This window comes from Apostichopus japonicus, chromosome 15 (genome assembly GCF_037975245.1).
Source record: "Apostichopus japonicus isolate 1M-3 chromosome 15, ASM3797524v1, whole genome shotgun sequence".
NCBI lineage: Eukaryota > Metazoa > Echinodermata > Holothuroidea > Aspidochirotida > Stichopodidae > Apostichopus > Apostichopus japonicus.
In genome coordinates, this window is record NC_092575.1 from 12386538 (window position 1) to 12411564 (window position 25027).

A 25027-nucleotide genomic window follows, 5' to 3' on the forward strand; every position below is an offset into this window, starting at 1 on the left:
CTGTGGGTCCTCCTCCAGAAAAAAAAATATCATTTTTGACGTGAAATGTTGAATTCTATGGTGTTTAATTAGGTACACACGCAAGGTTATGCTAATAACTATTTTGGGGGGGGGGGGTGGAATACGGGAGATGGGGGAGGGGAATACACCCCACATTCCCCGTATCAGCCCCTGCCTAGAGTGTGACAAAAGTCTTTCACATCACCTTGTACATGGGCTTTAAGTGTCAATGTCTCATATGAAGACCTTTGATGATCACAGCTTAGAATACACTACTTATTTTCTAGTGGATCTCACTCCGGTCCATTCAGAATCATGCATGATTAAGCGTGCCATTAAAACCGTTTTTCTTCTGATGTAAACGTAACTATCTGGCCACGTTATTCATGAATGGCAGAGAAATAAAAGTTTGACTCGAGCAGAACAGCGGAGAGTTTTTTTGAGGATAGGGGAGAAGGGGGTGGGGGTGGGGGTCATGTGCTAACTTGCATCCTTCATGTTGGTACAACGAAAACAACATATGCACGGAATTCATCCGCCCAAATTAAGTTCTTCCGCCACGGTTTTATCCTCAAAGACTTAACCTTCTAAGGCAGGCCCATCTCTCTACCTTAGTTGATCCTGGTCAATAAAACTAGATCAAACAGATCCAGTCTCATTGAAATAGTTTCCTTCATTTTGTTTATGAGTGGGTATGTGGGGAAGGGGGTTCACTGAGGGGAATTCACTGAGGGGTAGAACACTATCGGCAGATTTTTGCAAGGGGGGGGGGGTTGAACTGGTCGATATAACTGGATGACAAATAGCCAAAAAGAATGACACAAAACGACTCAGTTTTGTAATTATCTACTTGAGATCTATTTCATAATAAGAAGGCGATATAAAAAAGAAGACATTATGTAGGGTAGAACGAAAAAGAAACAAGTCAAAGTGACCAAGTTTTATTTGCTAGTTGCATATTATGATTAAATGGTATAATTTAAGTATCCTATATAGTATACGGGCTCAAAGTTCAACAGATACAAGATCATGGTCTTATCGAGGTAAAATCACGCATTAATATTTATAATTCGAACTGTAAGCGTATAACTCCTGCATGTAAATATCTCCTCCCATAGTGTTGTGTACATAGCCCATGTTATTACATGATTTTTAGTTGTTGAATATTCATATATATATATATATATATATATATATATATATATATATATATATATATATATATATAAGATTAAAGAGATATAAGATATGTAAGAGATAAGATAAGATATATATATGAGATTAAATAGTAAAGTCCTGCACTTTGCAGTAGAGTTATATACGTAGTTAAAATATGCATTATTGGTCTTAGGTTAAAAAAAAAGTTCTTCATTTTTATTATCCTTTCATCATACAGTCTAAATCATTTTGATCAACATCCAAACCTTGTTTCCCATTCAGCTCCAAGTTTCACCACAAGGTTAGTTCATGTTGAATCCTTGACTAATGCCGATATTTTGTTGAAACTGGCTACGTATAAGGCACAATTTGGTGAACTTGCACTCTGTTCTTCATTCGAACAATACGTTTTGACTGATGGAATGACAATAGACTTTATACTTCGTATTATTGTCTCAATAGAGAATACTAATTTGTTATACATATATTTACACTGATAAAACATCCAGGGTGCATGCATCTACGACGTCTGCTATTCAGACGCCACACTTGTCATCCGGTGCCCACGAAGGATAGGTGAAAACGTCATACACAACTTGTCCCATAGAATTGATGAGAAGGTTCGCCATCAGAATGCCGACCACATTGAGCAAAGCTCCGGCTTTAACCTATTTCGATGAGATAATAATAGCTATTATTCTTGACTTAATCAAACATTGACATTAAAGCAGCAATTTAAGACGATTTCGATAGCTATTTTAGATGAGAGTTTGTTCGTGTTCGAAATTGTTAAAATCATATGGAAGTGCTAATTGATTGCGAGAAATTTTAAATTCAAACGAGTACACATGTAGTAAACATGTGGGTAGCCTAACCGATATGAATAAACCTAAACCAACATGTACACTGACTATAATCAGCATAACGAATAGCTTACCATGTCAGGAATCGAAACCATTAGAAGAATTTGTTGTGTTTAGCTGCATGCTACATGTAGGTAGCCTAACCGATATGAATAAACCTAAAACCAACATGTACATTGACTATAATTAGTATAATGAATAGCTTACCATGTCAGGAATCGAAACAGTTTCAAATGAGAAGACGATCGCATTTGGTGGTGTGGCTGCAGGTAGCATGTAGGCATAGGTGCAGGCGAGTGTAACTGGTATCATCAGGTACAGGGGGTTGACACAAAGACTTTCAGCCTAGAAAGGAAAATATGATTAAAAAATCTTTTCTTTTTTCTACGCCTTCAATACATTACAGAGACTAGTGAAAACAAATTGATGAGATCTTAACATTGGGCGCCAAAATCCACGTCTTTTCATACTCATTTATATTGTATTTCATTCTGCATTTTTACTACATATTTTGTGTCATATATTACTGTTACATAGCGTTTAAGAGCACTTTTGTGGATTTTACGCTTTATAAAATAAATTATTATTTTTCAATATGCTTAGAATATGAGTACGAGTAAAAATTCATGAACTTGGTATGTGTCGAGTACAAGTGACGAGGTTAGAATAGGAGAACGACGGTATACGAACTCACTATAAGTCTGTATGAATCTATTTGAATTTAGGTACTCAGAACATTGTAACACTCACCAGAGCTGCACAGATTGGAAGGAATATGGTAGTCGTGGCAACATTACTGGTAAATTCGGTGAAGATACATAGTACAATGGTCAGAATAAAGACCAATGACCAAGAAGGAATTCCAGAGAGAGCACTGAATTTATCAGCCAACCAATCAGATAGTCCCGATTCCTAAACATAGAATGAACCATTGGAATAATAGTTGTTTTTTCGTTTTTAAGATTTCCTGCATATATTTTTCATACAATATACATTATGTTCATCCATGTCCACGTCTTTTGCATTTTGTTGTTTATATTTATTTATTGATATTCATTTTACTCATTTATTTTGTCGATAAAACTCAAAATACTTTAAACGTCGAATTGAGAGTCATTTCATTGTATGGAATTTATATAAACTTCAAATACAGTGGTAATACCATGCTTGCATCCCTCGTCGAAAGTAAAAAAAAAGTTCTATCGAATACCTCTGCCAAACTACAGTGTATCGTGTTTCGGTTACAATCAAAATGGCGCCCACCGGGACAATTTTCTAAATACGGTATTTTCAGGTTCTGCTCTACAATATGGGCCATATAGTTCTGCTCAATATAAACTACGTTTGTTATATCATCATGAGGGCTTAAATGCATCACAAGAGAGGAGAGAAAGAGTGGTTTTAGCGTTAACATTTCTTTATCCAACTGCAGGCTTCAAAATATTGTCGATATGTGAATTCACACGACATGCCAGCAAATTCGTTGTAAATTCTTCAGGCATATGCTACATAGTTCGTGAATTCAATTGACATGCCAGCAAATTCGTTGTAAATTCTTCAGGCATAGGCTACATAGTTCGTGAATTCAAATGACATGCCAGTAAGTTCGTTGTAAATTCTTCAGGCATATATATAGTTCGTAACGAGCAAAATCCTTACATGTTCAGATTAGAAAATCCACTCTGTGCTCAATAGAAGTAACTTTAAGATATCGGTTTAGCTCAGTAGAGAAAACATTAAGACATTTTAACATCAAGGCTTAAGAAATAAAGTGGTAAATGTTGCCTTAGAAATTACGACAAACTAGTTTTATTGGTGAAGGATTACGAACTGGGGTCTAGTGGGCGGGAGGGGTGGGGTAAAAGTGGGAAGGATAAGCAAGGTCTTAAAACGTGAGTGTACTAAGTCATTCGAATACTGCTTTTAGTGTCGCGGGCCCAGGCCGCCATCTATTTCGACATTAATTCGACAAATTCGCCATCTTATAAAGATTTAAATAACTGAGATGTCTTTACGTGACATTATGAATCTCTAACCGTTATTGGTTTATGTCGTTTATGTCATTTTCATTACTAGATAATGCTGAAAGGTTTCCAAACTCGCCATATCAATACCTCACAGCCATTGGCCAAAGCAAATCCTCCTCCAAGCAGGAGAACAATATTCCAAGGGATCTTCAGTTGGGCTGTCTTCCATGTTAATAAGGGGTGCATTGGGCCTGGCTCTTCACCGGGATCTGAGTTCGTAAATTTAAAGAAATGCAACATTGGAGAGAATTAAATCAATTAATACACTCCCCCACTACCCATTTGGAATCCCTCTCCTCCTCTCCCCTTCCCACCATTCATGTTTCATCAAGTTCCTCCTCTTCCACCCTCTCCCTCCCATAAGACGAGCAATTCTTGGGAAAATTCTTGAGGCTTTGGGGTGAGTTGGATAACTGTTTGAAACTATACTGTTAATCTATACTAATAACTGTTTAAACTTCAAAAAGTGAACAATCCATATACGGCTGCACCATCTCTGTTTACTTATCAAGTATTAACATACCTGTCTTGCCAAACATTTTCCTAAAGATCCATGGCATTCTTGATGGGAAGATGAACAAGGAAATAGCAATGATCATAGCTACCGTTGCATCATTGATGTATCTAAAGGAAGTATAAAATAAGCAGTTAAAAATATTTCTATAAAATTTATCATGTCTATTTCCTTGTTATTTCCAGGGTAATCTTTTCTTTCAATTAAAGACGTGTGTAACCAGATAATAGAATACTGTATCTATTCTTTCCTGCGTGAGTTGTCCATGAACTCAGCAAATCGATTCTGGGTTGCACCGAACCCTATCCCCTACCCCCTCCCTCCTCCAACTCCCAATGAAAGGATGTATATATTAACCATGAAATGAAGGGTATGTAGCAACATTATCATTATCCGCCCCTCCCTTGTTATCCTTTTCAAGTGAAACTTACTCAGGAACAAGAAATAGCTGGGTCCATCCGTCGAAATTTGGGATGAAACTCGATTTTCGGAAAAGCCAAAGAATAATTAGAAATGCAAAATGAACTAAGGTAGCAAACTCTCCAAACCTGAAAAATTATTGAGAAAAGACAAAAAAAATAATATAAAATAAACTAAATATTAGTTGCAATACTGAGAACCATCTTTCATTGTTCACTCTGTACCAAAATAGCCCCCTCTATAGGGCAACGGTCAGTAAACTATGAAGCGCGACCCAAAAGTGGGTGGACCAAAATTGTTGGTCAACCGCGCTTAATTTTTCGAGACGTCGACAGCTTTCAGAGCTTATTGACGGAAATTGCTTACTTGTTATTAGTATACGCATATTAGGGATCGATTCGGTGGTGTGAGGTTCTGATGGGTCGTGGCTAAGTCCTTATGGTGTGAGGTTCTGGTGGGTCGTGGCTAAGTTCTCATGGTGTGAAGTTCTGATTGGTCGTGACTAAATCCGCATGGTGTGAGGTTCTGGTGGGTCGTGGCTAAATCCTCATGGTGTGAGGTTCTGGTGGGTCGTGGCGAAATCCTCATGATGTAAGGTTCTGGTACGTCGTGGCTAGTTCTCATGGTGTGAAGTTCTGCTGGGCCGTGGCTAAATCCTCATGGTGTGAGGTTCTGGTGGGTCGTGGCTGAATCCTCATGGTTTGAGGGTCTGATGGGTCGTGGCTAAGTCCTTATGGTGTGAGGTTCTGGTGGGTCGTGGCTAAGTTCTCATGGTGTGAAGTTCTGATTGGTCGTGACTAAATCCGCATGGTGTGAGGTTCTGGTGGGTCGTGGCTAAATCCTCATGGTGTGAGGTTCTGGTGGGTCGTGGCGAAATCCTCATGATGTAAGGTTCTGGTACGTCGTGGCTAGTTCTCATGGTGTGAAGTTCTGCTGGGCCGTGGCTAAATCCTCATGGTGTGAGGTTCTGGTGGGTCGTGGCTGAATCCTCATGGTTTGAGGGTCTGATGGGTCGTGGCTAAGTACTTATGGTGTGAGGTTCTGGTAGGTCGTGGCTAAATCCTCATGGTGTGGGGTTCTGGAAGTCGTGGCTAAGTTCTCATGGTGTGAAGTTTTGGCGGGTCGTGGCTAAGTTCTTATGGTGTGAGGTTCTGGTGGTCGTGGCTAAATCCTCATGCTGTGAGGTTCTGGTGGGTCGTGGCTAAGTTCTTATGGTGTGAGGATCTGGTGGGTCGTGGCTAAATCCTCATGGTGTGAGGTTCTGGTGGGTTGTGGCTAAGTCCTCATGGAAAATGCTGAGCCGTTGGACTAAAAGTTTGCGGACCGCTGCTATAGTGTATTAAATCCATGTCAAGGTAATACTTCAGAGATTATACAATAGCATATTGCAGGCTTGTTCCCACAGTTTTCCATCCACTTACCTCTACATAGTGGCAATGGGCAAATGGTCACCAAACCTAGATATATGGGAGAGGTTTAAGTTTGCTCGAGATAGCATTCTCAAGCATGCATCCTTCCATCGGAATTATTTCAAGTTTTTGAAATGTTGATGGATACGTTGACTGTTCTAGTTCCCCTTTGCCCCTACGAAATACCACTTTTTGGCGCCATTTTTTTTCAGTGGCCGTCAGTTTAGGAAATATGGTTTTGTGTTTCAGTGTGACGATGATGCATCAAATTTGTATGAAAAGATACAGTTTAATAATGGATGTATATAGCGTTCCTAACAATATAAATAATACTGCAGTATGTAAGCAGAAAGGACCTCAATTTTTTGAAACCATATAACATACTCCAATCTATGTAAAAAAATTTCAAAGTAACATTACTTACGTGACACCACCAAGAGCTTTGTATTCTCGTCTTATGAGATCGTGTGCGGCCTTTCCATCTTCGGATTGCTCCTTACAACAATTGCAGTCTCGAAACCAAACAAAGCAGCTTCGCAAGAAAGGAAAAAAGAATGATATTGAATTAATAAAATCCACAAAAGTTTTAAAAAGACAGCTATCTCCTTCCCCATCTGTCTTCGCTTTGTACTCTGTCTCTCGCTATACCTTCGTCATCTCCTAAAAAAAAACACTACTTGTCCATTCCCCTTAACGTCTCTTTTAATAACGACTACACAAAATGGACTTAATGTTAATAAAATAGCTGTGGGAAGCGGAAAGAAATATTCCGTTGGCAGGCAAAGAAACACTTGACGACAAATACTCCACACTGCGGGTTGAAAGCCTATCTCAATATCTCGTTATTAACTCGAGATATGGTTTCTTGAATGAAACCTGGCCAAAGCCTCATTTACTCTATAGTGGATTACAGTAGTGTTGTGAAAATATGTGAAATGACCAACCTACGGTCTAGAAAATACGATTGTAACCAAACCCAACAAATAAAGAGTGAAATGATGGTTGCTGGCAGCATAAAGAAGAACCAATTAGCGAATGTAATGCCCGGATCGTCACCATAAATTCTGTTGATAATACAAAACAAAAGAACAAATTAAAATCCGAAACATGAAACATGAAAGAAAAAGAAAATAGACATAGAACAGGACAAAATAATAAGGTTTTAGACCTGTCATCTCCTCGATTCAACCCGCCTATCGACAACGATACAAACACGTAATATCTGTCTTACACACTACATCCATCATGAATGAATTATATTACGTCACTAACGCAATATGTCTATCGCAATGACAATATTTCTTACGTAATAGGCCTATATGTCGTTACAAGACCGTGAAAAACGTCCATGATCACCGAGGTGGCATGCCTCGCTATACTAAGCAATTGTGTAACTGCGGTAAAACTGGGGTACAATTAAACCTACCGTCTTAGCAGACGGAAAGAGAAAACATTCTTGGCTGACATCAGCCTATATCAGCCGTATCCCTACATAATAGCCTTCAAACTGGAAATACTTAAATCTGGTCACATATCAGGCGCGTATCTAGGGGGGCGTTGGGGTCGCGCGCCCCCCGGGTAAGGAAAAGAGGAGAGAAAAAAAGAGAGAAGGAAAAAGGGAAAGAAGAGGGGAAAGAAGGGGAGGAAGGAAGGAAAAGAAAAAGAAGAAAGAGAGAAAAAGGAGAAAAGGAAGGAGTAGAAAAAAAGAAACCGGGAAGAGAAAGAGGAACAGTGACATAATTACAGTGCAGATCCCTATTATATACACAGGGTATCCAGTGACGGATCGAGGATTTCGGCAGGGCGTGCGCCTCACCCTACCCATTACACCAACAACCCCATTTTGAAGTTTCCATATTTCCTCTCTCACTAATGTATATATAATATATATATATATATATATATATATATATATATATATATATATATATATAAATGAAAATCGTAATGAGTTGGAAAATCAAGAACAGTGAAAAAAAACTTCCAGCCTCCACCGGGATTCGAACCCGGGCCTTCCGCTCTGTACGTGGACACCCTAACCACTAGGCTATGGACGCTGATTGTATGTCCAGAGGTTCGAAACCGGTAAGGAAGGTCGTAATTCCACTCTAGGCGTTTGTCACCTGTATCGAACAATACTAGTTCTGTTTTTGGTGACATATTTTGCCTTACTCTAGAGATCAAACATGATGCTAACCAACTCGAAATCATTTGTGATTCTTAAAGCCGTATCTCGAAAGAGATACTTTGAACAGACTTTATGTTAATGCAATGAAGGTAAACGACAAAGGCAAATGAATATATATAAATGAAAATCGTAATGAGTTTTAGTTATTATCCACTGGAACAATTTATGGTTGATACATTTTGGTTTATTAAAACTCTCAAAACGTCTGCCATGTTTTCGTGTGTTGTATTTTTTTGTATTTATGTCACATCCCACCATGCAGGCTTATACATTGAAGACAGCGGTGAGATTCGAACTGGTGTCAACGAATTATGTATGCAATGTGTCTTTTAAGTGGGAGCAATTCTATGTTCCTTTCATTGGGCTAATATACCAGTAAGTTTCGGTATACTCTGTTTGGCTGACAGTCCTGGTAAAGTGTATGTTTATTCATGATTTAACTTCTATAATGATGATGATGATGATGATGATGATGATGATGATGATGATGATGATGATGATGATGATGATGATGATGATGATGATGATGATGATGATGATGGGGGTGATTAGTCTAGATTAGTCCACCTTGACATATAACTAGTAAACGTTTGATAAATAATTACAAGTCTTAAGTCAATTATATATATATATATATCTATATATATATATATATAATTGAAATTGCAGTGAGTTGGAAAATCCAGAACATTTAAAAAACTTCCACCTCCACCGGGATTCGAACCCGGGCCTCCCGCTTTATATGCGGACACCCTAACCACTAGGCTATGGATGTTGATTGTATATCCAGAGGTTCGAACCCGGTAAGGAAGGTCGAAATTCCACTGTAGGCGTAATTATATGTATAAATTACGCTTGAGAAAAGTTAAAAAATTATTTAATAAAAAAATGGCTTAAATACATACCAAAACAAGGAGGCTGTACGGCTCCTCGTAAAAAGTGCAATAACCCACCTCGGATCGGATTAGTACAATTTCAACTTAAGCTCTTTAAGAAATGAGTAATACAGGAAACTATCGGGAGGAACAGTGTATGCGTTGGAATTCCCAGGATCTTAAAGTTCATGGTCTGTAGATCGCAAACCACAAACTTAACTAGAAATTTCTAACGAATTCAGGAAATACGTCGGTTCAAATGGTCTCGAGTTTAGGCTTTATACCTGGGATATATCCGGACCTGCGATATGTATACAAAGTGCATGTGGTCACAGAGGGGTTGATGATAAAAGTTGACATTTAGTACAGGCAGGCCTACAGCTTCATGAATCGTTATAGAACTATATGCAATGAAATAGATGCACACCGCGGCTTACACAAAGTGCATGAACTTTCCCTTAAGTATACTTGACCTTGCATTGTTAATACATATAAATATATATATATATATATATATATATATATATATATATATATATATATATATATATATATATATATATATATATATAAATATATATATATATATATATATATATGTATATATATATATATATATATATATATATATATATATATTTACATTACGATTTTCATTTATATATATTCATTTGCCTTTGTCGTTTACCTCCATTGCATTAACATAAAGTCTGTTCAAAGTATCTCTTTCGAGATCCGGCTTTAGGAATCACAAATGATTTTCGAGTTGGATGGCATCATGTTTGATCTCTAGAGTAGGGCAAAATATGTCACCAAAAACAGAACTAGAATTGTTCGATACAGGTGACAAACGCCTACAGTGGAATTACGATCTTCCTTACCGGTTTCGAACCTCTGGACATACAATCAGCGTCCATAGCCTAGTGGTTAGGGTGTCCGCGTACAGAGCGGGAGGCCCGTGGTTCGAATCCCGGTGGAGGCTGAAAGTTTTTTCACTGTTCTTGATTTTCCAACTCATTACGATTTTCATTTATATATATTCATTTGCCTTTGTCGTTTACCTCCATTGCATTAACATAAAGTCTGTTCAAAGTATCTCTTTCGAGATCCGGCTTTAGGAATCACAAATGATTTTCGAGTTGGATAGCATCATGTTTGATCTCTAGAGTAGGGCAAAATATGTCACCAAAAACAGAACTAGAATTGTTCGATACAGGTGACAAACGCCTACAGTGGAATTACGATCTTCCTTACCGGTTTCGAACCTCTGGACATACAATCAGCGTCCATAGCCTAGTGGTTAGGGTGTCCGCGTACAGAGCGGGAGGCCCGCGGTTCGAATCCCGGTGGAGGCTGAAAGTTTTTTCACTGTTCTTGATTTTCCAACTCATTACGATTTTCATTTATATATATTCATTTGCCTTTGTCGTTTACCTCCTTTGCATTAACATAAAGTCTGTTCAAAGTATCTCTTTCGAGATCCGGCTTTAGGAATCACAAATGATTTTCGAGTTGGATAGCATCATGTTTGATCTCTAGAGTAGGGCAAAATATGTCACCAAAAACAGAACTAGAATTGTTCGATATAGGTGACAAACGCCTACAGTGGAATTACGATCTTCCTTACCGGTTTCGAACCTCTGGACATACAATCAGCGTCCATAGCCTAGTGGTTAGGGTGTCCGCGTACAGAGCGGGAGGCCCGTGGTTCGAATCCCGGTGGAGGCTGAAAGGTTTTTTCACTGTTCTTGATTTTCCAACTCATTACGATTTTCATTTATATATATATATATATATATATATATATGTATATATATATATATATATTTATATATATATATATATATATATATATATATATATATATATATAAATATATATATATTTACATTACGATTTTCATTTATTTATATTCATTTGCCTTTGTCGTTTACCTCCTTTGCATTAACATAAAGTCTGTTCAAAGTATCTCTTTCGAGATCCGGCTTTAGGAATCACAAATGATTTTCGAGTTGGATGGCATCATGTTTGATCTCTAGAGTAGGGCAAAATATGTCACCAAAAACAGAACTAGTATTGTTCGATATAGGTGACAAACGCCTACAGTGGAATTACGATCTTCCTTACCGGTTTCGAACCTCTGGACATACAATCAGCGTCCATAGCCTAGTGGTTAGGGTGTCCGCGTACAGAGCGGGAGGCCCGTGGTTCGAATCCCGGTGGAGGCTGAAAGGTTTTTTCACTGTTCTTGATTTTCCAACTCATTACGATTTTCATTTATATATATTTACATATACACACACCCATCACTTCTTGAGATTGTTCTCATCTGCATGAAAACGCGCGCCCCACAACCCCTACGCCCCACCCTCTCGACCTTCGCCCGTATAGTACCAAGGCCTTCACAAAATCCGGCAACACACCACTTCATCGATAACAAGACTAGTGATCGGGTTGTGTATAAGTGACGACTTGAGGTCGTGCACTTACCTAAATGGAGTGTGACCATCCCGATTTCCTAAGATCAGGCCCCGTAAAATCCCAAGAAATCCCAAGGACACTGCACTGAATGGACATGCATCTAACAATATTCGAATTATTCGAATTTGTAAAGCAAACAGCAGATATCACTCCATATCAGTGAGCATGAAAATGGCGTTCCAGAATGAACAGCCTCCAAACCATGGGCGCAGATCCTGGTGGGGACAGCGGGTCGCGTCCCCACTCACCTTTTCAGTAGTGGGGACATGATATACCGTGTCCCCACCAATTTGTCTTGAACAATAGCTGCATTTCATATGTTCCCATGTATTGAACTTTGGCGAAGTTTGATCCAGCATTGTGCAAATCACATGCAACAGTTCTCATTTTATTATATTTATCCACAGTTGTTAAATATAGGACGGAAATCGCATTTGCGGCAGTCTATAATTGTTTTCTGGGAGAGGACGCCAGACCCATCGTATACAAAAGTCTACTTGGATTATTTTTCCCCTGATTTTTTTTCTGCAGACGCCCATGTATTTCCCCAAACTAAATTTCTAAACCATGGAATCTCAAACTTAAGGAGGTTTGGGAGCATCATTAGGTCTGGGAAGTGTTATTTCCGGCGATCTGGGAGGCTATATTTGACCAAAAACTGTCGATGTGTGTAGTGTTCGGTTTGGAAAATATCTATTTCCTTAAAGAGGTTTTATTATTTGAACACCAATAAATTAACTGTGTCGGAATTTTCGAAAATTCCCTGACCAACATTCTTCATCATACTTCCCTCTACTCGTGCAAATTTGACTAGTCTGTTTGGGGTTGAAGGAGGTTTTTCTGTATTGATTGTCCATAGATGAAATTTTGTGCAACATTGCATTATGGGCATGTTTTGAAGTGAATTTATCGTGAATTTTCAAATTCTGAACAAATAATGGGCTTAAAACCTTGAAAAGTGGAGCTGACGGGTATAGTGGGCCGTATGGCAAGCCGTTTTAACATTTACCTCGCAATTCGACTTAAGTGGAATACATTCTACTTAAGTGGAATACATTCTACTTAAGTGAAGTGGAATTCCACTTAAGTGAAATGTATTCCACTTAAGTGGAATTCAATTTCACTTAAGTGGAAATGGACATTTCTATTTCACTTAAGTGGAAATGCATTCCACTTAAGTGGAATTGTATTTCACTTAAGTGGAATACATTTCCACTTAAGCTAAATAGCCCATCTATTTCACTTAAGTGGAATACAATTCCACTTAAGTGGAATACAATTCCACTTAAGTGGAATACAATTCCACTTAAGTGGAATGCATTTCCACTTAAGTGGAATTGAATTCCACTTAAGTAGAATACAATTTCACTTAAGTGGAATAACATCTTTTGGGCGTCACTTTCACTTAAGTGGAATTCTATTCTGCTTAAGTAAAATACAATTCCACTTAAGTGGAAATGTTGATATGTGGCTTACATATAAATACAATTTAGGGTAATGTTCGTCGTAACGCATTCAATTGCTCATCACATATGATGATTTAGTCGATCCTCGTTGCACGTGTACATCATGGCCAAGGGCGGCGATCCTGGGGGGAAGGGGGGATATATCCCCCCATGAAAATGGGTGGAGGGGATGTAATACACCATATCCCCCCCACCAAATGCCAGGGATAAGAATATTTTCATGCCTACATTTATGCATCATCGTGAATGTACGGCTCTTTTTTAGCTTCATTTCTCGCCTACCATAAACGCAGTGCGATCTTTTCAAATAAACCGTCTTTATAAAGCAAGAATAGTTGACTGTAGGCTTCATTGGCCCTATAACAACAAAATGTATTATTGCGCCCACGGTATTGATATAGTACATATATGCACCCTCATAGTATTCATATAGGCCCTATAGTAGGCCTACACACGTACATGTTCCCTCGAACAGCTGAGAATCTCATGTTACCAGGGTAATGCTTAATACACGTTTCACCTGGATGCCCTAGCAATCGGTACCTAGGAATGTAACTATGTGTAATTGTGTATTGCATGTGTATAGGCCTATAATAGCCTGCATGAGGCCATTTTCTTCATCGAATAATATAAAAGAGCTCTCGAACATTCTAACGTAGCGCCTGGAACAAGATTGACAGGGGCAATTTTCCCAAAATAACACCCGAAATTAAAAAAAAAAGTATTTTGGATCCTGATTATGAGATATTTCGGACATGATATCCCTATTTTAAAGTTAGGTATATGCCGCTTGGAAACCTCGGGAAGTGCCGTTTCCGGCCATCTAGAGGGTTTGTTAATCCCAAAATTTTCTTGTACGCTTCGCGCCGACTCATGGTGGCGCTACGCTTAGATAGTCAACAAGGTCATATCCCCCCACTCGGAAGTACGGAAGTACGTACACGTATCGCGGCAAGTTGTTTATAATGGCGCGCAAAGGCATGGGCAAAGTTTGGCGGTAAATGTACTAGCCAATCACATTCCACTTAAGTGGAATAGACTAGCCAATCACATTCCACTTAAGTGAAATAGACTATCCAATCACATTTCACTTAAGTGGAATGCATTTCCACTTAAGTGGAATTGTATTCCACTTAAGTGAAATAGACAGGACATTCCACTTAAGTGGAATTGTATTCCACTTAAGTAGAATACAATTCCACTTAAGTGAAATGCATTTCCACTTAAGTGGAATACAATTCCACTTAAGTGGAATGCAATTCCACTTAAGTGAAATAGAATTTAGCTTAAGTAAAATGCAGTGACAAGTTGATGAATTCAGCTTAAGTAAAATACAATTAAGCTTAAGTGGAATGGTATTCCACTTAAGTGAAATAGAATTCCACTTAAGTTAAATAGTATTCTGCTTAAGTGAAATTGAATTCCACTTAAGTGAATGTATTCGACTTAAGTCGAATTGCGAGGTAAATGTTAAAACGGCTTGCCATAGGGCCGCGACTTAGAACCACCTACAAAAGCAATGATCCGCATGAGATGTGATGAGGTCGAACATGGTGTGTGACTGATGACAATCTTCAAAAAGGTTATAGATGGAAAAAAAAAACCATTTGGAAATACTTGGTTCTCAGGCAAAAGTGTACATCTGGTTGGTCAGTTTCAAGCTCGAGAAGTGCTATTTCTGGTGATCTGGGGGTATCAAAACCAGAAATTTTCTTGTACGCTGCGCGCCAACCGATGGTGGCGCTCCGCTTAGATAGTAATTCGCGCCCCCCGGGTCAGAAAATCCTGGATATGTCACTGCATATACGATAACGATGCATTCCATTCTCATCATTGAACAGCAAAAAAAGTTACAACTTTGTTCCATCATTTCCTCTGGGTTAAGTTGTTTATTTAGTTCGCAGGTTCGCATTATAACTGCTGTGACTATCACGTGCGAAGTAAACACGACAGGCGATAAGAATGTGGATTTTTTTAGCACAAGCTTGCAGTACATGTATGTGTGATACTTGATCTGCAACTCTCGGTAAAGTAGAATTAATAAGTATATAGTCTACCCGCGCAAAAAGCATCGTATCAATGCTAATAGGCGGTGAAACTAAATCATGGACGCTACCAGCATACCAAGCATGCGTAGTCAATATGCTTGGTGCACATGCACAACAGTACACCCCCCACCCCCACTCTGCGTCGAAATATAGCGACGAAAAACAGAAAGGGTTTCCACCTATAACTTGACCATTCTGTCTGTCGCACTACCCGTCACTTTCTATAACATGTGCATTACACCATGTGGCTTGTGTGGAAACGATGTGTAGTGTGGAATTGAGTGTCACGTGAGCGTAAACGAAATGGTTCAACAAGTTTCGCGAAAGTCTGTACATTCCTTCATTCTGTTTGCCAAAAGAAGAGCTATACGAAATTTGGCAAAGCGTAACATTAAACCTGCAACTTACCTAACCCACTCGTCACTAAGCCTTGTTCCCTCATTTTTCTGGTATTATTATGATTAGCGGTCTTTGTGTAGAGCATTTGCTTATTTCTTAATGCATTTTATAGTTAGACAATCTCACTGATTCGTAGTATTAATTATGGTTAATTATGTGTGCAAAAGTACCGTGTTTTTAATCGTATCTCCGCGGTTTGACCTAATGTTACCCGAAAAACCCCGGAAATCCAACACACAGAAAAGCAGCCAGTTGGGACAATTTCCTAATGCTAATACCTCTATAAAGTGTACTCATTCAAATACCATGCTCTAAAAGCACTGTTATTGACAGTAAAGACAGTTCCTAACCTTGATTTGATAGAAACATGACATTCATACTGCTCGTACTGAGAATACCAGTGCTCTGAAAGCGGAGCATGACACTACAGTATAGAACAGAATTCTTCCAAAATACTCATTAGTGGATCCAGAATTTCTTGGAAGATGCAGGGTCCGGTACCCGTCGGTATACCCTTATTGCCGACATTACTACCCATAAAGCGGTATGTACGATGATCTTATCCGGCAAAAAAAGAGGAAAAACGTGAAAACTGTTATACCTATCTATCCAATGTGGCCATGTGTACAAGAAGTCATTTGTGAATCTATTAAGTTTTAGTGCCAAATATGTTTCAAAAGGGGGGAGGGGCGGACTACCCGGAGCTCCTCCCCCAATACACAGCCGAGTTTCAATAGCTTATATAGGTGTTTCTTACTCTTCGATTATACCAGTCATAGCCACTGTTGTACCCGTCCCTGTCAGTGTTGTTGTGCCTCCAATGGTTGCAGAGTACGCAATGCTAAGTAAGAGCCCCTTCGACAGAGCAAGCTCTTCTGGTGTCAGGGACGCAATATCGAGTTCGTCTTCTGTGACGTCAGGTTTGTCATCAGTTGTCTTCATTCCTGTCTGATCTTCTTTGTCGATGTCCGCCTCCTTGAAATCTTTCTCATCCGTTGTTTCAAACGCAGGATTATTGTGTTGTACATTCTTTCTGGTTTACACGAGAACAATAATTGATATAAGTTTTTTAAGCAGTTATTTTCCGCATCTCTTTACCAGAACAACTTACTACGCATAATTTCCTTTCCCTTGACGAAGCCGAATTCCTCGCATAAATGTGCATAAAATGTGACTTAAAATGACAAAATACATGTAATGAAATATGACTTTATTTTTATAGTTTCCATGGTAACAGTGCTTACTATTTTCTTTGAAGCAACATATACCTGCTAGTTTATGAAATGTTGCAAAATAATCATTTTTTTAGATTTTTCCGGACATAGTTTCCTTGCAACAACTGGTATCTGCCAACAGTGGCGGAGCGTCCATATAGTCAGAGGGGGCGGATGCCCCCCCCCCCCTGACGGACTCAAATGGACTGCTGGCGCCCGTTTCAGCTTTTTACTACTTTTTACTTATTCGCGATTATTGACTTTTTATTGCGCTCTCATCTACCTATTGACATTTGTCACATTCTGTTGGTGTAATTTTCTGACAAAATGGCGACGACACCTATTTATACTTCGTTTATCTGCAAATTAGCAAGGCCCGGAAAGGGTCATTTCCTGCGATCTAGAGAGTATCTTTACTCAAAAATTGTCTGTACGCTCCGCGCCAACCTGTGGTGGCGCTCAGCTTAGATAGCGTCGAAAGCGCCCCTACAGACCATTCTTGCCCCCCCCCCCCCCCTGACCAATACCCCTAGCTCCGCCACTGTCTGCCAACAGTTTCTTAAGGTATGATTCAGAGTTTGGAGCCTCAAACACTGTGTTTAATCCTATGACGGCAGTTTCTGCCGTTCAATCACTACTCTGTCAGTCAAATTCTATGTCCGGTTCCTCATGCACATATATTCAGTCATTAGCAAGTAATTGTCTGAAGAAACATGATTGACTGGCAGGGTATTTTTTGACGGCTTTTTCGTATTTAAATTTCCACCCAATTTCCAGTAACCTACATAACACTTCATTAGCGTTTCAAAACAGTCAATGAGCAGGAAGCAAGAATTGCAAAACCATAGTGAGCCCTTAAAGTAGTATTAGTAAACACAGAAGATTACATGCGTAATCAATCTCCGTATAGTATAGAACCGCACATACGATATATGGGATACAACCACAGTAAAGATATGCAGCACACTTTATGCGCAGACGACATTGCTTGGACGGTAATCTCGTAATCGCTTGTAGGTCCAAAATATACAAACCTGTCAAGGTAAAAATTTATCACAGCAACATCTCCATATCCATTGTTTACTGTGTTTAGAGTGTACACTCTTTATAGCTGTTTAATAACCACTTCAATTTGTTTTGAGAACTTATCTTTCGAAACAAATATTAAGATTTCAATTGGGTTTCGCAAAAGCAGTCTCTAGAGCATGTCAGTGGGTACATTACACATGCGCATATTGAACACGAGAAATATAAAAGAACAGTGCATGAAAATTAGACATTTCTATCTTGTTTAATACAAGTTAACTTTGCTCTAGAGTATCTTAGAAAGTTTAATGTCACAATATGCACCCCCCCCCCGCCCCCGGTAACCGATTTACGGAATACCGCAGTATCCCTTAAGTAACATATATATGGTTTTAAGTTCGAGGACGAATCATTTTGGTTGCATTTTTTTTTGCTTACCTTTCGTCGATTTGGTCATCCAGGTCTGATTTTACCCCGGTCACCATCAATGAAGGTTTTGATGATTTGAGCTGTAGTAGATTAAACAAAGGCTATTTGCTTCAAACTGGACTTTTGCTAGACACATACTACTTAATTTACAAGTAGATACTCTGCTGAGAACGTATCTAAAAGTTGGTCAACGTACATACGTTAGCTGTATATATATATTTTAAGAATAACAATTAACAACGTGCATCATTCCATCAGTTCATTTGAAGAAAAAAAAAGGTCACAATGTATGACACAGTAAGTTACTCACCATTTTTCTATCTTTAATAATCTGAATAACAATAGCATGAGCGATCGGTACCATCATGGCGGTGGTAGCAGTGTTGGATATCCACATCGATAAGAATGCAGTGCTGATCATGAACCCTAACATCAACCTGCAACAGAGAATTCAATATAGCCTACTGTACAACCTCAGTATGCATATAGCCTAGGATGACTCGTGTCGTTACACCTTATACAATATTCAAAGTAAAACCATTTTCACTAAGACTGACAGCTGTACGTCCAAAATCACAATTTCACCGCTCGTAAAAATGATAGCATCTTGAGCAAGTTTGAAATAGTCCAAACTATAGATACATATTTGAAAAAGTATTGAGTATTGTTGCTCAAATCATAGTCGTAGACAGAGAGAGTTGCGGCATGGAATGCTCCAGTGGCTACTGAATTCCTTCAATTGAAGAGTGAACATCTGCTGGAAAAACCCTACCCACTCCCAGTCCACATCCACACCATCCCATCTACCTAACTACACAAATTGGAACGCATCAGCACTGCGCCCTCGCTCCCTGGGCTCCGCCCACTTATTCCTTCTTCCGAATATACCATTCAGGAATAATAAATTCGTTTGTTAGACCAAATATACCTCTTGGGTTTTTTTCTGCCACATGCTATAACTAAATTGAAAGAAAAAAAAAGGGGGAAACAAGATCGCAGACCTACCATCTTGGTTTCGAACCCATTATCAGTAAAGTTCCTAGGGCAATCCTTTTGTGGACATTCCGTTCTTCAATGGTAACCGCCATGACCATACTACCAAAGAACAGCACAACTGTATCTTTAAAGTAGTTCCTAGTAACATCATCCATGTCCAATATTCCTAGTAACGGAAAGAGTATCATAGGGAGTAAAGACGTCACAGCTAATGGCAACGCTTCCGTGATCCAGTAAGCCGCCATTACGATTACAACCCATCCTCCCTTCGCTGGCTGTAGATTGATAGAAATGTGTTAATGGTCAGTAGAAGATAATAACATACATATCTATATATACACCACTGGCTATGTCTTAAAGGGCCTATATACATAGGAATACAAGCAAAAATGGTAGATATAGTGAAATGGATGTATATATATATATATATATATATATATATATATATATATATATATATATATATATATGTATATATATATATGTATATATATATATATATATATATATATATATATATATATATATATATATATATACGATTTTCTACATAAATCTATTCAATTTACTTATTAAATGGAATGCGGGGGTAAAAGTGCTTTTCTTGATATAGATATTTTCAGAATGGTTGGCTCCAGTGGCACTGACACTATCGCTACTTCAGTTTTCCGTAAGAAAACTTTTACAGGTTGTACATTGATTGGAAATCCTGGTGTCCCAAAAAGTATAAAATTGCGGTTATTAAGGCTTTACATGAACGTGCACGTAGATTGTGTTCGTCGGATTCCTTGTTCGTTCATGAATTGCAATATATTAGACGTATTTTGATTTTAAACGGTTACCCTAGGAAGTTGTTGCACGAAATGGAAAACTATACTTATAAATTAAGAAAACAACTGGGCATGGGTCCTGTAATTAGATTAGACCATGGGGACACCCAAGTAAATACTGTTTATGTTAAATTACCATATTGTGGCCCCAGCAGTGATAAACTCGCTAGACTTTAGGTAGTTACATTAAGGGGTTGTGTAATGACAATATACATATCAAAATAATTTTTCTGCAAAAGAAAATCTCTGCTCTGTTCAATTTCAAGGATGCCTATAAGTTAGATTTTGCCAACAATGTTGTTTATAGGATTAACTGTCCAGACTGTGATTCCTTTTATGTCGGAGAAACCAATAGACGGCTTAAGGATAGGTTCAACGAACATCTGATGAGCTCCTTTGGTGGTGAGAAAGGCGCTATTAACCTTCATTGTACTGCGCATAAACATCATCTGCCTACCTTTGTTGACCATTGTGCCACTATTGGTAAAATGAACCCAGTGGTTCAGGAGGAAGATTAAAAAGAGTCTCCTAATAAAAGACTTCAATGCTGACCTAAATTGAAACGGGTTGGAGCTATTCTAATCCCTATATACTTTCTATTGCTGGTTGTTCTATTCATCCCTAAGTTAAAAATATTCACTAAAAAATTTGCTGGTTGTTCTAATCATTCCTAGTTTAAAAATCACTCATGCTTATCACTATTGTCGTCCTTGGATGTATATTAGCCCTTGTATTGAATTGATCTTGTACAATTGCCAGACGATGGAGTGGTGACCACTCCGAAATATAGCAGTATGTCGTTGTTAAAAATATTCGCTTGTTTATCTTTTATATTATCAGTGTGGACCACTACTATATATATATATATATATATATATAGGCTATATATATAGGCTATATATAGGCTATATATATATATAGGCTATATATATAGGCTATATATAGGCTATATATATATGCTATATATATATATAGGCTATATATATATGGGCTATATATATATGGGCTATATATATATATATTTATATATATGGGCTATATATATATATATATATATGGGCTATATATATATATATATGGGCTATATATATATATATGGGCTATATATATATATATATATATATATATATATATATATATATATATATATATATATATATGCTATATATATATATATGTGTATATGTACAATTATTATGGATCCAGCTTCAGCGCATGATGTCGTGTCGAGAATTGTTTATCCCAACTTAATATGGTATAACAACTGGTAGGGATATAATCATGACACAACCGGGTCACAGGGGTTTCTAACCCCCAACATATCTTACTGGTCATATGGAACATTATCTAGTGGGGGTAGTCCCTTTCAAATACGCTGGAAATCTTTGCAGTGGACTGGAAATGCATGGTATTACTTTATCCCAGCTAAACGTTACTTCAAATATTCGTAAGATATTCTTCTATTTTACCACATGTAAAGGGGGTGGGGCGTGGGTGGGAGTAGGGGTGCACTGGGAGCAATCAGCCTAATGTGAACTTTTTAGAGAACGATAATTAATGGGTTTATTTCTCCGGCAGCTTTGCTTAGCTTGAAGGGGGCATGCTGACTTGGCCGAGGTTTCTCTTTGCGGAGTTTTCTTACCTTTCACTCACCCTCCTTCCCTGAAGGTCTACAAGAACTTACCCCAGAATGCTGGGCAAGCAATGGAGATGCCAGGGTTGGTACCAGTATGATGATTAAGGTAGCCCTATACGCCCACGCTACTCTGCCAGCCTGTCGTAAGAAACCCATCTTCGAATTCAGTTTTCTGCACACAAAAAATGTAATCATGAAGTACAAGAATGAAAGAAGGGAAATGATAAAAACAATAAAATATAACAAACAATAGACGATGAATTGAGTTATGTTGATCTGTACAGGAGTCCATACAATATATTGCAAAGGATAAATTAATAACTTGCAGTTTGAAACGACGAAACCCGTGAATGGACTTGAAAAAAACAAAACTGCGACTTGGCAGCATTACCTATATAGTTATATTTTTGAGTATATCACACAGTAATCTAAAATAGCATGGTAACTTGTGTCTGTTTGATGCGGAGCGGTGGTTAAACCAACCCTTCAGTAACCTCTATCCACACAGTCTCAAAGGGTAATTTTTTTGGACAGGAACTTTCTTGATCATGCTGAGTATACGCTGAGTACATACCAGTAACCTTTCTTGTCCTGCTGTTTTACATAGCGTTTGCTGGCATCATACGCTATATGAGTACTTGGTCACTATGCATAGGATGTAAGCGTGGATACCAGCAATGTGTCAATAATTCACGCATATCTATACTGCGTCAGAGTAACTTTAAAGGAGGTATTTTCTAGGCAAAAATTTAAGGTCAGTTTTAATGCACTGATATCAGTCCAAATTACATATTTCTATTCCCACTTATAGACTTTTTGAGAAATGAGACCCTTTAAACATCTGAGGTTCATTAATTAAAGTGGCCTCTTTTTAATTAGTCTAACACATAGATCATGACGTCACTGCCCTCAGATGCGACAAAATTCAAAGGAAAGCATATTTAGATCTATGGCAGCCTTAAATAACTAACACTTTTTGCAATGCATTACAACAACAAAAATATCAACGACATGGTGTTATAAGGCAATAACTGTGATTGAGTTAGTAGAATTTATAAATCAAATGGATAAACATTTAGCCTAAAGGCCTGCATCGAAGAGCCGACGTCATCATCAATTTATATATATATATATATATATATATATATATATATATATATATATATATATATATATATATATAGGCTAGTCTTAAAGGAACATTCCAGAGATCTACCATATTTTAAAGGTACCAGAATAGCTTTTTGCTAGCATTTTAGTTTGTTTCTTGTGGTTGAACAATGACAAACTAAGACGAAAATTCTTCAAAGCATCTGACATATTTGTTGACTTTGCTACTTTATTCTTGGGTTACCACTAAATTACGGTTAAGATCAATTACATGAAAGCATAGTTATAGTATAAGATGGTTAAATTGACACCAGGAATCATGAAATTGGTCAGCACGTTTCACGATGAAATATATTAAGCATATGTTACAACTTTTTGTTACGACTTGTCATTCAGCCTCTGAAGAAGATCCTGCTATAGGATCGAAACGACAGGCCAACTTACTTTTACACATTCTATTACACAGGCTCTCTAGTGGATAAGTAGTTTGCTAACAGTTTTATTTTATTTTGACTTTTTATTAAATAAAGGATTACTTAAACATAGTTTTAGTCGTGTTATGTTAGTCTAAGAAAAAGGAAAAATTGAGTTTTAATATTTCTGTTGCTTCTTCGAAACTGATCTAATGGTCCGTCACTTATTTGATGAACCTAAGCTATTTAAAGGATCATTTATCCAAACCTTAAAATTGGTATTATTGTATAATCTGGAATGATATATCAGTGGGGTTTTGATGGTCTACAACATATCAAACCTAAAAGAATTCTGCAGAACAATTTTCTTTTGACATATTAAAGAGGAGCAAAATGTATGCATTCTCGCGAAAGTTGCATTAGAATTCTGTACTGCATTTGATATATTTGAGATATTGACAGCTGAAGTTTTCACAGTTTCTACGTCTGTAAGTGTACTTGAAGCAAACACGTGCAATGTCATAGAAGCAAACTGATCAAACTATGTTTTGTTTTGCTTTATTTTCCAATATGTTGTTTTTGATTGGATAGGGTTGATTGTTTGCCTAAAAGAAGATGTGAAGTTTTTGACATATAATTACCTGTGACAAAGGTGCAATATGGATACATCAAATTTTGGAGTAGCATGCTCATTGGATGCAAATTTACAGAAAAAGAAAATATTTCTGTGGGCATCGATGACATCACACCTGTTTGCTTCAAGTTCTCGAAACAAAACGTAGGATTTTTTATGCAAATTCCACCAGAATGCGTAGATTATATTCCTCCTTGACATATGAAAAAACAAATTATTGGATCCTTATTAAGTTGGTGCCTTACGTCATTCATAATGCTTCGTTTCTCACTAACAAGGAACAGCTCAAATGCTTATTAATTTCTCGGTTAGAATGAGAGCTATCCAATTACATGTGAACATAACGTGGGTCGGTCTGATATCCACAAAGTTGTAACCTAGCTCAATATGCGGCTTAAGGATCAGCAACACTGCACTACTTCAATCTTTAAATGTAATTCTGTAATGTGAAGATTTGTTATGTTGTTACGATTTATATGGTTCTTTTAGAGCATAAAGAATGACATATAGAGACAAGACCTGCATGTATCCATGCGTGAAACCCCCTGACACTACGAAGTATCCGATATTTTCTTGTTATCCCATAGAGGTCATTTGCAGACTCAGCAATAATATTTTTCTTGGACGGAATTTTAGAGCTTAGGGTACGTAAAGTTTTTTTTTAATACAAATCGACCAGATTTTGAGTCGCATAACTGTTTGAGACAGCACAGCTGCTCCTGTCTCCAAGCACACCCAAGCTTCCTAGCCGACTGAAGAAGAGAGAATCGACTTCAAGTTGAGAGTCGGACTAATATTTCTAGTGGCAGCTAGACTACGAGAGCCGGATAGGCTAGTACGCTGGTTATATATATATATGTTATGCTATGCCTTTCATCGTTTCGCGAAATT

The 25027-nt window shown here is 37.9% G+C and overlaps 1 protein-coding gene across 5 annotated transcripts in view; it reads right to left on the bottom strand.

Annotated features, from left to right (window-relative positions):
- Window positions 1-846: 846 nt before the first annotated feature.
- LOC139980738 (solute carrier family 13 member 2-like) overlaps window positions 847-25027 on the bottom strand; it is a 29367-nt gene continuing 5186 nt past the window's right edge. For 4 of the 5 annotated variants that reach the window (XM_071992621.1, XM_071992619.1, XM_071992622.1 and 1 more), the window contains exons 2-14: window positions 22028-22151; window positions 19523-19788; window positions 18828-18954; window positions 18527-18597; window positions 16606-16881; window positions 7336-7455; window positions 6816-6923; window positions 4994-5110; window positions 4572-4672; window positions 4136-4257; window positions 2772-2933; window positions 2229-2366; window positions 848-1826 (exon numbers count right to left, since the gene is read on the bottom strand). In XM_071992621.1, the coding sequence (XP_071848722.1) occupies window positions 1695-1826; window positions 2229-2366; window positions 2772-2933; window positions 4136-4257; window positions 4572-4672; window positions 4994-5110; window positions 6816-6923; window positions 7336-7455; window positions 16606-16881; window positions 18527-18597; window positions 18828-18954; window positions 19523-19788; window positions 22028-22135 (1848 nt within the window). In that variant the 5' untranslated portion in view covers window positions 22136-22151 and the 3' untranslated portion in view covers window positions 848-1694. Of the gene's footprint in view, window positions 1827-2228; window positions 2367-2771; window positions 2934-4135; window positions 4258-4571; window positions 4673-4993; window positions 5111-6815; window positions 6924-7335; window positions 7456-16605; window positions 16882-18526; window positions 18598-18827; window positions 18955-19522; window positions 19789-22027; window positions 22152-25027 lie in introns of all 5 variants that reach the window. The other variant, XM_071992623.1, reaches the window with a different exon arrangement.